The sequence below is a fragment of the Pseudorca crassidens genome, chromosome 8, assembly GCF_039906515.1.
Source record: "Pseudorca crassidens isolate mPseCra1 chromosome 8, mPseCra1.hap1, whole genome shotgun sequence".
In the NCBI taxonomy this organism is placed as follows: domain Eukaryota; kingdom Metazoa; phylum Chordata; class Mammalia; order Artiodactyla; family Delphinidae; genus Pseudorca; species Pseudorca crassidens.
This window is the reverse complement of record NC_090303.1, coordinates 95,282,407-95,298,157: the sequence shown is the minus strand read 5'-3', so window position 1 is coordinate 95,298,157 and position 15,751 is coordinate 95,282,407. Positions and strand designations below refer to the sequence as shown.

The following is a 15,751-nucleotide window of genomic DNA, read 5'->3' as shown; positions in this document are numbered from 1 at the left end:
ACCTCCAACTTGCAAAAATCCCTTCTTTCCCTTTAATGTGGGGGAGGGCGGTGGAGGGGCAGAGGACCAGGGAGTGAGGCGTCCCCAGGCTCGGGGTTAGCGTGGCAGGCGGGCGCTTCTCACGGTGGCCACATCTCCCATGTCCTCCTTGGACCTGCGTCCAGGACTGGGCCACGGGCATTCTCAGTTCACAGCTCTCTGCCCGGGGCTCAGACCTCCACAGAGCCCGGCGGCCTCAGGTGCTGCTGTAGGAGCTGGATGTGGTGTAGCAGCTTCTTCTGGTGGCCGGCCAGGGTGATGCCCAGGGTTGGCAGGTCTCTGGTGGGGAAGGAGTGGATTAAATCGGGGCCAGTGTCTCCAAGATCCCAGGCGCCACCCCTGCCCTGGGGCCTGGGCTCCCCTCCCCCACTTCTCCCTGCTTACTCCAGGCTGAGCTGAGCCACGTCACTGAAGGTGTGGAGGCCAGACTGGGAGAAGCTGTCCTGGTAGCACTCCAGGCCGATGGCCGAGAGCCAGGCCTGGGGGGAGTCCAGAGAGGGAAAGTCCAGGGCCACGGGGTTCAGAAGGGCCTGGGAAGGTCTGAGGGGGAGGGGCAGGCAGGTCAATGTCCCCTCTTCATCCTAGGCCCCTTCACCTCAGTTTTCTTTTTGGTTTGCCTCATCCCTCCCTGGCTTTCCCACGCTTTAGTCCCAAGCTCCAGACCTGTCCCTGGGGCTCCCGCCGGAGTGCTCTGCTCCCTGCAGAGTGTCTGGCTTGCGGATCATCTTGTCAAACGCAGCCACCAGCTGGTCAAAGTGAGGTCGCTGGGTACGATCCCTCTGCCAAGTGTCCAGCATAAGCAGGTGTAGTCCAGGCGGACAGCCTGGAGGCGGGGGCAGCCGGAACTCCTGCTCTATTGCATTTAGTACCTGGGGGTTAGAGGAAGCACATGGTGCTCGGAGGCTATCGCTAGTGGAAAGGAATGTATTGTCAGGTAACCATGAGGTTGGAAAGGAACTTAAAAGATATGGAAAATGAGAGCCACGAATGGAGGGCTTCGAATGTGTGAGTCTGTGAAGGCTGGTGGGCTGGAGGGATAGCGGTGGGGAATCGGCAGTGTCTAGGTCAAGAGCTCACCTCCTGGTCACGCATGTCCCAGTAGGGCCGTTCTCCGTAACTCATCACTTCCCACATCACTATCCCAAAGCTCCAGACGTCGCTGGATGTTGTATGTTTCCCGTGTGCAATGACCTCTGGGGCTGCCCAGCGAAGCATACAGCTTGGGCCCTGAGGGGTGGGGTTGAAAGTAACAACAGCAATAATCAGAGCGGTGGTCCTAGCTATTGATCAGCTACTACCTGCTCAGATATGCGTCAGGGGTTTCACATCAAGCCTCTCGTTTAATCCCACAACAACCCTGGAGCATAGACGCCATTATCTTCATTTTGCAGATGCAAAGCCTGAAGCATCCAGAAGTACAAACTTGCGCAAAGTCACAGAGCTCGAGGGTGGCGTGTTCACGACTTGTACCCAGCGGCTCTGACACTAGTCAGCGTTAGGGAAGGGCAGGAGGTGGTTCTAGGACTCCCACTCTCCCAGTCCCCTTTCTTCCCCAGTGTCCTCAGTCCCTGAAATCCCTCCATCCCACAGGTGAGCTCTGCCCCTTCAGACACTAAGATACACCACCTGAGGCATCCACCGCCCCAGTTCCAGCTCAGCCTCCGGCGCCCCCTGAGGGATGCGGGGCCCCAAGGCTGTGCTCTCACCTGAGGACTGTGGCCAAGACGAGCCACTTTGCACACTAGGTGGCTGTTCACCAGCACACTGTGGGCAGAGAGTGCACGGTGGACGAAGGCGAAGCTGGACAGGTAGTGCATGGCGGCGGCCACGCCCCGCTGCATGGCCACCAGCTGCAGGCTGCTGAACTGGCCCTCCCGCTGCTGTGGGATGGGGGGGCAGAGGTCAGCCAAGGGGTGGGGGACCTCGGCACATCACGCAGAGACACTGGCACCAAAAGGCAAAGGGACCTGGGGATCAGCGAACGGTCTGGGAATGAAGGACGGAGACCCTGGAGGTGGGGCAGCAGGGAGTGAACGCATAGACAGGGCTCTGCCTCCCGGACAGTTGAGAACTGCCCACCTTCCCGGCCCGAGCCGCCCCCCACACCTTGCCACCAGCCTGACTGACCCTCAGGAAGCTGTCCAGGGGGCCCAGCTCCATGAGCTCCGTCACCACCATGAGGGGCCGGCTCTTGGTGACCACGCCCTCCAGCCGCAGGATGTTGGGGTGCTGAAACTGGCCCAGCACTGCGGCCTGGCCTAGGAAGGCCATCTGCAGGCTCTCGGCGCCTCCGCTCCACAGGGCCTGGATGGCCACGGCCTGCTCCCGCCGTCCCCGGGGCTGCAGGCGGCCCCGGCGCACCTCCCCGAAGGAGCCTGGGAGAGCAGGTGTAGGCTGGGGGGTCTCCAGGCAGGACTCAGTGTCCTGCCCTGTTTAGGAGGGACCCTGCTGGGACCCCTTCCGTGCCCTCCCTCTGCCATACCTGCTCCAATGACCTCCTCGATCTTCATGTACGTGGGATCGACCTCCCGTGCGAATTCTCGGATGGCCTGGCAGGGGTCCTCGTAGGTGGAGGGGTCGACATAGTACTTCACCCCGAGCCCTGCAGGCACACGGGGTCCATTACGAGGAGGTGTGCAGGCGGGCGGCCCACGCACCCCAGGCACGCTCTCTCACTGCCGAAGACGGTGCCCAGGAGCTGCCCTCAACCCTGGGGGGCCCAGCCTTGCCTGGTGCCCTCCCGGCCCCCATCCCATCCCATCCCATCCCAGCCACACCCACACCTGGGCTGCTGTACTGCTGCAGCTGCTCCGTGTAGCCAGTTCCACGCCGCTTCCTGGGGGACAAACCAGAGTCCTGCAATCACACTCCCTCTCCCGTTTCCTCCCCAGTCTGCCCACGAAGGCCAAGGTCCTGCCAGGGATCAGTGGCTCAAAGGAGCTGGGCCCCAGGGCGGGGGCTGGGTGGTGGCAGAGGACACTTGTGGGCGCTTCTGCAGGGAACCTCGGGGCCATCAGGGCTTGGGACCGAGCTTTGGAGAGTACAGTGCTGGGCCATGGCGGGGAGAGACTCACCTCTGGAAGACGAGAGCCAGCACGGTGATGGCCGCCAGCAGGAGGAAGGCCAGCGCTCCCAGGATGGACCCAACCACCAAGGATAGTCTCTCAGGAAGCTGGGCGGACAGCTCACCTGGAGAACCAGCCACCCAGAGTCACAGGTGTGAGAGATCTCACACACCGCCCCGCGAGCACCCACTTCCCCACACAGCCCCGAAGGTCGGTGGGCAGCCACTCTCCCGGCCTGGAGGGTTTGGGGTGAAGGTTCAAGGCCTGGATGGTTCCTGGACCCCTCCTCACTATGCCTTGGGCCGCCCCCGCCCCGTCCAGACCTCCTCTCACCTTGAGGCAGCGTCTGGAAGTAGACCTTGCCCCCGTACGGGCCGTGGCCTGCGGCCGTCCGTGCCCGCACCTGGAAGCCATAGATGTGGCCAGGGCTCAGCTGGGTCACGGTGGCCGTGTTGGTCTCGCTGGTCAGGATGAAGGAGTGGGATTCATCTTCTGCCTGGGGGTGACAGCCGCTCACTCCCTGCCAGCTGTGGGGGCCCCTCGCCCCCTGCTCCTACCCACGCCCCTCGCAGCCCCTGCGGCAGGGCTCCGAGGCGCCTCCCGTCTCCCCACCTCCAGCCCCGCTGCGGAGCACTTCCGGCTCCCACCATCCCCGCCGGGCGCCCCTCTGCTCCCCACCTGGTCATAGTAGCGGAGCTGATAGTCCAGGATGTTCCCGTTGGTCTGGTCGGGCTGTGGCCAGGACACGGTGATGCTGCTGGAGGCCCGGCTCACCTGGTGCACAGCAGGGACTGCGGAGGGAACTGGAGTGGGGGGTTAGCGGCGGCCTCCAGGGTCGGGAGAGCGGGAGAGGGTTCTAGGGAGGTGACTGGCAGCTCAGGGGAGGGCGAGGCTCACCTGCGTAGCTGGTGCTGACATTGATGGCTGCAGCCTGGGGAGGGTCGGGGCTGAGCTCCGACACCCCGTTGACGGCCTGCACCTCCAAGATGTAGGGCACGTGTGCCCGGAGCCCCCCAACGAGCACGCGGCTCTCAGTCAGGCCCCTCTGGCGGGGGTCGAAATGCACCTCATCCCTGCAGCGGCGACAAGCGCCCTTGCCGCCCGCTCCACACTCCTTGCACACGACGTTGAAGAGCAGGTCCCCGCGTCCCCCCAGCTCCTGAGGCAGGCGCCAGTGCAGCATGAGCGCAGAGCCCTGCACCTCAAACCACAGCTCCTGAGGGGCCGACGGGGGCGCTGGGGAGGGCGTGTGCAGGGCAGGGAAGGGCCCGGAAGACGGGAGTCGTGGGGCGGGGGTGATTGGGGAAGGAAGGAGGCAGGGGAGGGAGGACGGCCCGGAGGGAGGAGACAGAAAGCAGGGGAAAGCAGAGAAGGCAGATGGGGCGAGAGAGGAAGGAGGTGGGCGAGGTGGGGGAAGGAGGCGGGGAAGAAAAGCAAGGACACAGGAGAAAGAAGTCACTGCAAATGCAAACCAGCTGCCCCTCGCTGCCCTCCAGGCTCAACCCCTGCTGCCCCGTGTTGCCCTCCAGGCTCAACCCCAGCTGCCCCGTGTTGCCCTCCAGGCTCTCCCTCTCCTGGTCCCACTCCCATCCCACGCCCATCCCTGGGGCCGGGGTCGGGGGAGGAGTGGGGGAACTCACCAGTGCAGGGGGCCTCTGGGGGGTCGGAGCTGGCCCGGTAGAAGCCCTCCAGGCAGGGGCACGCAGGGGCCGCAGGGTCAGGGGCGAGGCTGCGGGCAGGGCACGGTGAGCAGGGGGCATTCCCAGCCGAGGCCTTGTAGGACCCCCTGGGGCAGGCTGAGGGGCAGAGGAGGGTAGAGGCCTCAGGCCCCCCCGTCCATCCCCTCCTGAGCCCCCCACACCCGCACACAGCCATCCTCCCAGCCTTCCGAGATCTATCTCCCCGTCACCCTCTCTCCCCTCTCTCCCTCCCTCAGCCAGACATTACTTCTGCCTTTTTGCTGGCACGGAATCACGTTTCCATTGACGGAAAAAGTGAGGTGTGGTCGGGGCTACAGCAGAGCAAGCACCAGATGCAGCCGCCTGGCTCGACCGCATATCCTCCCTCTGCCGCAGAATCATCCTTTACAGCTGTATCCACGGCCTTCTACCTGCCTCCTGGTCACCTGGCCCTGGGGTGAACCACCCCCAGCTAGCTGGCAAATGCGGACAAAGGACCCCATTCCAAGACAGCCTAGGAGCTTAAGTCCTTTCATCTCCATCCCTTCTTAGGCCTGCAGCCGTAGGACCCCCAGCAATCGCTGTGGAAGGCTCAGATGGGCTGCTAAGAGCAAGGCTGTGCGCTTTAGGAAATAAATCTGGAGAAAACAGGCGTCCTTTCCTAAGATAACTTATTCCTGGCCTTCTGGGGACAAAATGAAGTGTAGGCTCGTTCAGGAGAGGATCCCAAAGGTGGGGGGCGAGTGCAAGGGCGCGGGGTCTCACCTTGGCAGGCCTTGTCTCCGCGAGCCGGCTCGTGCCCGGGCTGGCAGCGGCAGCCCCCAACAGCTACCATCCACTTGCCCTCCCCGTTACAGTGCAGCCTGGGAGGGCTGCCTCCTGCCTGGGCCCCTCCTCCATCCTCCTCGGGCTCTGCGTGCGCCACACAGGTGCCCACGGCCGCCACCAGGGAGGCCCCCCCGGCCCCACTGGCCTGCGTCTCAGGAAAGGTGGCGAAGGCGCGGACCATGGAGGGGCAGGCGTAGGAGAAGAGCCTGACCGCCACGAGGGCCAGGCAGGCCCCGGTGTCCTGAAAGGCCACGTAGAAGCCGCGCTGGGTCAAGGGCCCGAAGCTCCGCTCCTTAACGTTCAGCTGGAGCCCCGCCCGCTGCCCCGCCCCGCGCGGGCCGACCGCCCACGCTGAGGAGGCGGGGAAACTCTCATCCGCCGCGATCGTGTCCACCTTGGTCCAGCGTTTGAGGTGCCAGGAGGAGATGCTGTCGGAGCTGTCGGGCTCCTCGGCCTGGCGGTAGTAAAGCGTGAAGGTCTCCCGGCAGGTGCCCCCCGCCACGCCCAGGCTGGAGCAGGCCCGCACGGAGAAGTGCAGCCGGATGTGCGCTCTCTGGGCCCCTCGCCGCTCCACAAAGTGTGTCTGTAGCCAGTTGTCCTGCCCGGGGCCGGGAGGGGCCCCGGCCACGTGGCATGCCTCGAAGGTCCGAGTCAGGCGTTGCTGGTCATCCAGAACACTCACTTCGTCCCACTGCAGGGAGGACCACAAAGGGCATTAGCTGCTCCAGGCTGGAAAGGCGCAGGGAGGCGGGGGCATATCCCTCCAGGTGAAACTTAGCATTAATGACATGCAAAGCAGCTGAGGATACCCGGAAGTCCTGCTCCTCTGGCGGGCAGGCATCTTGTCAACACGATGGGGGCGGGGGGGGGGGGGGGGGCGTTGGGTTCACAATGAAAGTGTGACACTCACCCCACCTGGTGGGTAGGTGAGCCAGCCAATCTCAGATGTCTCTCCAGTGGTGTCCAGCAATACCTCTGCCCAGTGATAAGAAGGGGCACGCGGTTAGCAGGCCTTCAGCCAGCAGGTCTCACCCCACCCCATTCCCATTAGGAAAAGGAGAACTGCCCGGCTCCTTGAATTCACTAAGGAGCACAGCTGTCTGTCGGGAGCCTTTCTCTGAAACCCGCCCCCTTCCCTTCCCCCTTCAGGTGTCTTCATCCTTTCCTGCCTCTTCTGAATCTTTCCCACTTCCCATCAGTGCTGGCTCTCCCCTGGCAGGTCGGGGTGGGGGGGTTCTCCCGTCTCCCCTCCCCCTTACCTTCCAGAGCCAGGACTGAGGATACCAGCACCAGGACCCACAGGCCACACAGCATGCCCGCCGCCCTGCTCCCTGACGGGGCAGCCCGCTCAGCAGCCATGAGGCATCTTCAGGGCTCCCACCATTGCTCTGGCCGCCACCCCGCTCCCAGGTGGGGCTGCTGCTTCGTAGACTGGGGTCTGCAGCCAAGCTGGCTTCCTAGGGAGACACAAAGGACCAGAGGAGGCCGGTGGGAGGGAATCGCATCGCTTCAGAGCTGGCCCTGGGTCTCCCCCTGTAGCCCGCAAAGTGCCCCGGCACCAAGCATGGGTGAGGGCCGGCAGGAGGCTGACTCTCTCCTGACCTGTGTCAAGTCCACCATCTTAGAGGACCATGTGCCCGGTCACCCACTCCGCTCCACAGGTGACCCACCTCTGAGCATCTGTTTCTCGTGGCCCTCCCCTTTAGAGCACCGGGTAGTTCTGGGCCAGTCTTACCCCTTTGCTTCTGGAAGGAGCTCTTCAAGTTCTTTCTCTTCATGTACTCTCCTCCCTTCCTCCTACGGCCACCCTGCATAGAAAATCAGAAGATTCTTCTCATTAAAAGCAGGCGAGTTAGAAGCTACTCCTTCCCTGGGGACACACGGTTCCCCCTGCCCAACACCTCCCAACCCCCATCAGACTCGGATACTCTAGACATTTCAGAGAGGCAGTGAAGCGAGAGGGACTGAAGAAGGAGAGCTGAGGGGTATGACGGGAGGGAGGGTGTGAGAGCAGATGCAGAAAAGAACATAGGCGGAAAGATTCCATCTGATAAAGGAGCCAGGACAGAGAAGGGATAGAGCTATGTAGGTCTGGCATACCTACATTTTATGAAACAAGGTCCTCTCTCCACAAGGGGCACATTTTTCCTCTGGCTTTCGGAAAACTAAATGTATGCCTCACGTATATGAAAAGACAGATGCTCCCTAGTTTGCTCACAGCGAAAGGGAGGCATGTTGAAACAACAGTGCAATGCCATTTTGTTCTATGAGATTAACAATGCCTGGGTGGGGAAGGTATGAGAAATAGGTTCTCTCGCATTCATTGCGCATACAGGCTCAGGTTGGTGTATCCTCTTAGAAGGACAGTTGGTGATGTCTATCTAGCAGCTTCACTTCTAAGAATCTGTCCTTCAGGTATTGTCTACTTGGATCCTTTTGCACAGATGTTCGAACAAGAATATTTACTGCAGCATTGCTTGTAAGGGAAAAGACTGTAAAGTAACTGTTCAGCAATAGGAAGATGGTTAAAAAATTATGGCATAATCTTCAGAAGGAATAAGGGCTAGTGTTTATACACTGATATGAAAATAATTTCCAAGTGAAAGTACATAGTCCGTTGCAGAGCCATATACGGTATGCTCCCGACTGATGGGTAACTTAAGAAGGACCTGCATATACATATGTATGTAAGGATCTTTAAGAAAGGTAGACAAAACCTGGGAAGAAGGGGAGAGGGAGAGGATGGGGGCTAGTGCAAGAGACACTTACATATCCCCTTAAATTTTTATATATTAAAAATCTTGCATACATATTATTTTTCAATGAAATCATTAAAATTTCATTCAAATCCATAAATAATAACTGTTTAATAAAATGAATCAAAATAGTGTTCATGCTCTCCAAATGATTTCACGCTTTTATGTAAAACATTCCCGAGCCTTAAGAAGCGCAGCGCTGCGGCTCACAAGCACGTGCCCAGGAGCCCTGGCTGCCTCCAGGGTCACGGTGAAGACGAGCAGGCTCAGACCTTTCTTTGCTGGTTGGTCTAGGGTTAGTGGTGAGCTACGTCTCTCCTTGTGACTGAGTCTCAAAAGTCTGTGAGTTGCATGGACAGTAGACGTCATTTATTTCTCTTGAGAAGAAAACAAGAGGCATGCTTCTCAAAAGACACAAGTTTGAGAGTAAAAAAAAAAGTCAATCGGAAGTTGGAACCTAAAAATTACACATTTCACACTGAAGCTGAAACTAAGCAATTAAACTGTATTTAATTTTGATAAATATGAGAATCATGATTTGATTTCTGTTCATCTAATTTTTTCAGTGTAGGCTGGCTATGCTGTAAGCTGAAGCCATCAGTGTTATCTCCAGGTGGTTTTCATGAAAAGACACCATTTCTGCATCTGCAAGGGCAGACATGGATGTCTGCCAAGTAGCCACTGAAATTTACCTTTCATGCCTCTAGAACCCTATATGAGAAACAGAGAGTTCAATTTATAGCCTACGGAGGCAAGGAAGGAGCATTTGCCAAATCTTCACGTTGTATATCTTACACAATTGTAAGTTGTAACCTTACACAATATTATATGTCAATTGTATCTCAGTAAAGCTGGGGGGAAAAAGAAGCATTTCCATAGGGCAAATTATTCCTAAGAAACAGAGGTTCTTTGCAAATCCTGTCCCAAATGCTACTAGAATCATTCACATATAAAATAAATGTTTCAAGAAGAACCAGGAGATGGGAAAATAAAAAGCACTGTCCCATCATCAACGGCTGTTTAAAGACTACCCTAAAGTAATTCATGTTGTAGACATACACCCCGCCCCAACTCTCAGTGACTTAATTTGGAGGCATGCTTGACACACCAGAGCAGACCAGATTCTGTCTGAAGAAACTTATTTATAACCTTCGGTCTTCTGGATCCGAACCAAAAAGAGGTCCTCATCAAAGAGCAGAAGTACACTTCTGGGTACTTGAAGGTCCTCAACCATTTCTCTGACAAATGGTCACAGAGTCTTTAGGAAGGCTGTTATCAAGAACTGAAAATGCCAGCAGAACGTCTTTAAACAATGAAGGCTATAACACCATTTGCCCAGCAGACAGTCTTTAAAATAGCCTCTTTCAGTTAGAACATGGATGGATTCTGGAATCTGTACAAAGAAGAAACTATAAGTACCATGTCTTCTTAAACTTATAACTAGACAAATCATCATGGAGAAGGAATAATGAACACTTTGGAATAGCCCAGTGAATTGTTTTTGAGAGACAGCAAAACATGAGAGAAAAGGATGCCCTGCAGATCATATCAGCTGTGCAGTATGGAACAGTCTAGAAGATGCATGGCCAAGCATTTGCTTTGGGGACCCACAATACAAGTAACACGGTGGCTTGTGGCTACGATAGGGCGTGTGCGCATAGCCTTAGTATGCATCTTGATGACAACATGAAGCTAGCCTCTCTCCAGAAGATCCAGAGAAGAGCAGAAGCAATGATAAAACACGCTAAATCCATTCAGTTTCTGTCGTCAAAAGGAATCAGGAAGAAAAGAATAAAGTGGAGACATCACATGTAGATTGCCACAAGTCATTTTTTGAAATTTTACAAAGAACAAAGACATTCATTAAAAAGAAATGGTTGAGGACCTTCAAGTACCCAGAAGTGTACTTTTGCTGTTTGATGAGGACCTCTTTTAGATCCAGATCCAGAAGACTGAAGGTTAAAAATAAGTTTCCTCAGAAAAAAACTGTTGCTGAGTGAGACTAGGAAGTTAGGTCAGTTCTTACGTATCAAACAAAGTAGATAAGTCCAAGTCTTTTATTTTTTAATGTATAAAAAGAAACTGAGTGTACCTCTATGGTAAGGATAAAAATAAGGATAGAGGGAACTTTATTAAGACACGGAAGAAATTTTTGTCAACTAATTCCTGCCACTGCAGATTCTTTTGGAACAAGATTCAAAGGCAGAAATATAAGTGACAACACGCAGCTCCATCCCATGCCTAGAATACGAAACAAGCAGGACTCAGAACCTGATTTTCAAAGGTGCCTTCAACTGAGGCTGAGGACGAGGAGATCTTTCCGCGTTTGGTCCAGGAGTGCGCCCTGGGAGCAGCCAATCACATCCCTGCTGCCACACAGACAGAGACAGGCCTCCGTAAGGCCAGGCCCCTCACCCTCTTCCCTGTGGCCTGCTTGAGATTCCTCTATCTCCTCCAGCTCATGAAAGGAATCGGTCACGGTTTAGAAATCCTCTAACCCTTGAAAAAGCAGAAAACTGATCTCCATCAGGAAAACATTCACATTTCAGATGTGTATTGGTTTTAAAAATATAAAACACCAGGAGCAGCAGAAATGTGGATGTAAAATGATAGCTCAGAAAATGAGACTCATGAGACAGTTTCTTGTGATAAAAATTGCATTCTATGACCAGATTGTTTTTTTCTCAGTTCCTCTTCTGGTTATACCATTTTATATCTTTTTGATACAGTAGGGACACGAGAGCCACAAGCCTGCTACATTTCTTTAGTTTACAAAAACATGACAGTTTCATAGGCATCAGGATTACATTTTGTTTTCACAAAATGGCAAAGATTAAAGATGTGTAGAATTTTAGCTTCTAAATCATAGCTTATGAGTTCTGTTGTCTATAAAAGTGAAAGATTTAAAAATAAATGAGTAAATCTGTAAGAATTTAAGAAGTTTACTGCGCTCAAATTAAAATGCTAAATATGATAATTTATGAACAAACCAAGCTGACTTAAATATAATTTATGCACCTCGATCCATAAAGCGAATTTTTAAAAATTAAATAATCTAAGCCCAGTGAGCTTGGACGAAGGTTATGGCAAAAGATATATTGGGCCAGTAAAATTGGTTACTGTAGGAGCATGGGGGAGCAGTTATTAACTGTCTCTTATACATACTTGAATTGTTTTTCTTGTTACAATGAGCATATCTTATTTTTATAATGAAAATCTCATAATTAGAATCTAGACAAAAAAGGAAAATATTTATAAAACTTAGACTAGTATAGCATGTTTACAATTTATCCTCCCTGCCCTGTGCCCTCTAAGTTTCAAAACATGTAGAAATTTTCATCTGTAAGAAGAAAGCAGAGAGGGAGAGGCAGCAGGACCTGGCAATGAATGAGTGAAATAATGTCAACAATAAAAGCAAAATAACTTCTATCCCTGGATAGCCTTTAAGCTTATCTCCCAAGAAGTTCAAACTGTCCCACTGATCATGCCATGCTTTTCTTACAGGATGTCACGCATCCTGTAAGCAAAGGCCTACAACTTCAAAGAGAAAGAGGGGGACCGAGAGGTCTATACACTCGGAACGCACATGGGGCATCACCGCAAAGTGAGCCCCGACAGGGAAGCAGAGCAGCCTGCAAGGGCCAGCAGGGCGAGGGAAGGTCCCAAGGGCAAAGAGGCCAATGGTTTTAAGTGGCTGGTGTGTCTCACACCTGTTAGCTGCAGGGTCAGCGTGGGAGGGGTCAGCACCACAGGCCCTGTCGTCTGTCCTGTTCTGCAGCTGTTAAATGCCCAGGAAATTCCAGTATAATCCTTGCTCAGCTTAATGCTGCTGCCTCTACCCCTTAATCTCTACCTTGGTCTCGGTAGGTCTCTTTGAGATCTGGCCACCCGCCCTGAAAAGGATCCCAGAGGCCTTTAAGGAGGCATCCAGAGCAGACAGTGAGAGGTAGCTTTCCTCCGGCGCTTCTAGCCCCTGCTGCCCTGGCTGGAGAAGCCAACGTGCGGATTGGCTAGGACACACTGGCTAGCACACTGTCCCAGCAGAGGACGGTGCTACGTCCCTGGAGGCCTCCAGCCCCGAAGAATGTCCCCCAGAGCACGCAGAGGCAGACAAATGTGCCTCCCACTCCCCGGCTGGCTGTGGAGCTGGGGGAGGCTTTTAAGATGCAGGCGGTGTCTGGGTCTAGCCAGACAGCCACTTAGAACGAGCCACTCTGGCTGTGCATGATGGGGGGACATGCATGGTCCTGGTAAAGGGCCTCAGGGAGGGTGTTGGAGCAGTTGCTGCATATACAGGAGAGATGAGTAAGTGGAAGATTGTGGAAGAAAGCCCATGAGTGCCAGGACCGGTGCCCGTGAGAGCAAGTGTGAGTGTAAGGGAGAGTGTATATAAGGTGACATGGGAGGGGAGCAGGAGAGTATGCGCTGGGTGTGTGTGTGTGTGTGTGTGGCAGCAGGCACATCCCTGCACATCCCCAGTGGTCCTCACGCTGCTGGCATATGCCCATGAGCCCTTCCCCCTCACCCTGGGTCTGTCCCTACTCCACCCCTAGTTGTCAACCTCTCTCTGCCCCGGGAGTTGTTCCTGTGGAAACACCTAGGCTGGGAGAGGAAGGTACGCAGGGAAGTAGAGAAAGGGAAACCTCAGGCTCAAAGCCCCCCAAACCCAAGCATCTCCATTCCACCTGGTGGGGACACAAGGCCAAGGGCCCAGCTCTGGAGATGGTGATCCGCTGGGAGAGCATCTGGCCCTGCCCGGAGGAGGGATGGTCCTGCTGGTCCTCTGCTCAGCCCATCACTGCCTGTTGCTCCCTGGCATTCTGATGACAGAGAGGCCCTTGCCTGCCATCTTCTCGTGCCCTGAAGGAACCGACAGACTCTAAAGGAGTCCTCTTCCCCAGGTCACTAGGCAGGTACGTACATAGGAGCCCGCACCCTAATCTTCCTGCAATAAAAAATGTGCATTGCCCTGAAAGAGCCAAGCGGCTCCTCTGAACAGCACCTGGCAAGTCTCAGAGCCCCAGTGCCCATCACTTGGGCAGTTTCCCTGGACTGCCAGCTTCCCACAGCTCCTTTCCCACTAAACGGGCATCTCTCCTTCTAGAGCCTGAGTCAAGTTCCCTGGGCGGGCACAGGGCCCGGGGTTAACTGACTGGGAACAGGCCCAGCCACTTCTCTCCCTGGGCACTGCCAGGGACATTACAACATCGGCTATGCTGGGCCCCTGCCAGCTCCCCCAGGGATGGGAGGAGAGAGGGGGCCAGACAGCCAAGACTGGTGGGTCGGGGTGTCGGGCAGGCAGGGCCACGCACCCACATGTAAAGCGAGCGGGTGGAGCTGGGGCAGCAGCAAGCAATAGACTTTGGCTGTAATTTGGGCGTCAGGGCTGCGGACCATGGAACCAAGCCTTCCCTCCACTCCAGGGCTTCTGGGTGGTGATGGGGCCGCGGGAGCAGGATAGGCTGTGGGGAGCTGAGGGCAGGTGTGCGGTCCACCTCCTTGCCCCTCCCAGCTCCGCCGGGATTGGAGACATGCCCCTGGAGTCGGAGGGGTGGGCAATCCCCTTCATGAGGCTGGGAGCCCGGCCTCTTCCAGGACCCCTAGATCAGGAACCCCTATATCCGAGCCAACCGAGTGTCTCTGGAAACACCGTGGGGGATCGCAGCAGCAGGCTTATCGGGGTGTCACTGACGGCTCGTTACAGGCGGGGGTGGGGTGGGAGCCAGGCTGGCCGGGTCCGCACCCCTCCCGAAGCCCGCTCTCGCTTTGGGGACGGAGACTCAGCACTCCCCCACGAGGACCCCCGGCTCTGCAGAGGCCCTGTCTGGAGGGCCCCTTTACTTCTGCAAACCCGAATTCCTGTCCCCAGGCACGCAGGCCCCCGGCCCCCCACGCCGCCTGCGACCCCCGGGCTCACCTTCGCGCCGGCCGCAGGCTCAGCAGGTCTGCACCCCTCGAGGCCCCGCGCTGGAGCCGGGGCTCCGGGCGCTCACCGGGGCCGCCCGCCTCTCCGCTCGGGTGCAGGGACCAACCTTCTCCGCGGCGCGGGTCCGCGCGGCGGCAGGGGCTGCTCCGGAGGCGGGGCGCCGGGGACCGTGAGGGGCCCGCGTCGCGCTCGCCGGCGCCGCGCTGGGTCGCGGGTCCCGCCGCCCGCTGCTCTGCTCCCGAGCGGCGGCCGAAGCGAGCGCAGCCCGGCCCGCCCCCTCCGCGTCCCTCCCCGCCAGGCCCGCCCCCTCTCCGGCCCCTTCGGCCGCCCTCCCTCTCCCCTCTTCCGGGGAACCCAGCCCGCCCTCTCGGCCTCGGCGGCGAGTACGCGGCGCCCGCTCCGCGGCCCCGGCGCGCGGGGCTCGCCCGGGGCCTGCCCGTCCGCCGGGCCAGGGGACGTGGGCGCGGAGGATGGCGTGCGGGCCGGGCTGGGGGAGGCGGCCCGCCGGGCGGCCGGGAGCTCCGTTTAAAGCCCCCGGGGCGGGTGCGGGCTCCGGCGCTTGGAGAGCTGCGCCACTGGTACCCAGGGCAGGGCAGGGGCACCCGCGCCCCCTCGCCTCCCCTGCTTTTCTGCTTCAACTCCAGGAACTAAACCCGCTGTTTTAGTTCCCACTCAGATTTGAACTAAGGTGGGCGTGAGCTGAGAAAAAGAGAAAAGAAGGAGAAGGGGGTGGAGGGAAAGACAAACTGAGAATTTAGAGGGTGCGGAGGTGGGCTGGGGGTGGATAGGCAGTCAGGGTACGAAAGGGGCTCGGATCTAGCCTTCAGCTGTGCTCCGCGTTGGAGACGCTGGATCTTGCTCAGCTGGGGCTTCTGACTCCACCCGCCCTCCCTCCCTCCTCTCCGAAGGGCAGGGAAGCCTGGGTCTCAAAGGGGAAGCCCCGAGGTCCGTGCCAGGAACTTACACTGCCGGGCAAGTCGCTGGACCTCTGGGAGCCTCTTGCCTCGCCCGCTCCCCAGAGAGAAATTCCCCACACGGATGAGAGACGGTGGAAGGTACTCGCAGCGGGTGCCTGGAAGGGTTGAGGAACGGAGGGGGCGCCGCGAGGAAAAAAGGTTTCTGCCCACCCGTAGCCTCCTCTCAAACCCGGGACAGGATTGGGGTTCTATTGTTCCGGTCCTAACAGCACTGAGCTGAGGCCTTGCTGCGAAGTGTTGCTACCACCTGCTGGCTCTTTCAAAGAACACAAGTATCGGGGGAGTCTGGCCTATTCCCTGACCCCCAGCTCCCCATATTACCCTGTCCCACATCCTTCTACGTTCTTCATTTATTCCCGACACCTTTATTAAAGTACTAGCTGCAAATGGGCTGGTCAAAACTGGTACTTAAGGAGCATTCAGAAATCCTGGAAAATTGTGAAAGAGGTCTATGAGCCAACAAGCACAATAAACAGAACAA

The 15,751-nt window shown here is 56.8% G+C and overlaps 1 protein-coding gene across 5 annotated transcripts; it reads right to left on the bottom strand.

Annotated features, from left to right (window-relative positions):
• Positions 1 to 18: 18 nt before the first annotated feature.
• Positions 19 to 15,452, bottom strand: EPHB6 (EPH receptor B6). 5 transcript variants are annotated; one of them, XM_067747238.1, is made up of 19 exons: positions 14,285 to 14,509; positions 8,640 to 8,742; positions 7,347 to 7,419; positions 6,871 to 7,068; positions 6,522 to 6,586; positions 5,549 to 6,302; positions 4,745 to 4,900; positions 4,002 to 4,340; positions 3,783 to 3,907; positions 3,438 to 3,600; positions 3,114 to 3,228; positions 2,823 to 2,875; positions 2,522 to 2,641; positions 2,167 to 2,414; positions 1,746 to 1,919; positions 1,117 to 1,266; positions 703 to 908; positions 424 to 579; positions 19 to 318 (listed from the first exon to the last, which is right to left on the bottom strand). In XM_067747238.1, the coding sequence occupies exons 4-19, from the start codon at positions 6,968 to 6,970 to the stop codon at positions 210 to 212; spliced, it is 3,033 nt and encodes a 1,010-aa protein (XP_067603339.1). In that variant the 5' UTR covers positions 6,971 to 7,068; positions 7,347 to 7,419; positions 8,640 to 8,742; positions 14,285 to 14,509; the 3' UTR covers positions 19 to 209. The 5 variants fall into 5 exon arrangements, with proteins under 5 accessions (XP_067603339.1, XP_067603340.1, XP_067603341.1 ...); XM_067747239.1 differs by lacking the exons at positions 8,640 to 8,742; positions 14,285 to 14,509 and adding an exon at positions 15,258 to 15,452; XM_067747240.1 differs by lacking the exon at positions 8,640 to 8,742 and having other exon boundaries at positions 424 to 518; positions 14,285 to 14,513.
• Positions 15,453 to 15,751: the final 299 nt, after the last annotated feature.

Bases quoted from the DNA above. Each gene is read 5' to 3' on its own strand.
- EPHB6 (XM_067747239.1), bottom strand. From the start codon at position 6,970: ATGGCTGCTGAGCGGGCTGCCCCGTCAGGGAGCAGGGCGGCGGGCATG. The intron at 2,415-2,521 runs GTATGGCAGAGG...CTGCTCTCCCAG, and splicing joins CGAGGAGGTCATTGGAGCAG to GCTCCTTCGGGGAGGTGCGC. The intron at 319-423 runs GTAAGCAGGGAG...CTTCCCCACCAG, and splicing joins GTGGCTCAGCTCAGCCTGGA to AGACCTGCCAACCCTGGGCA.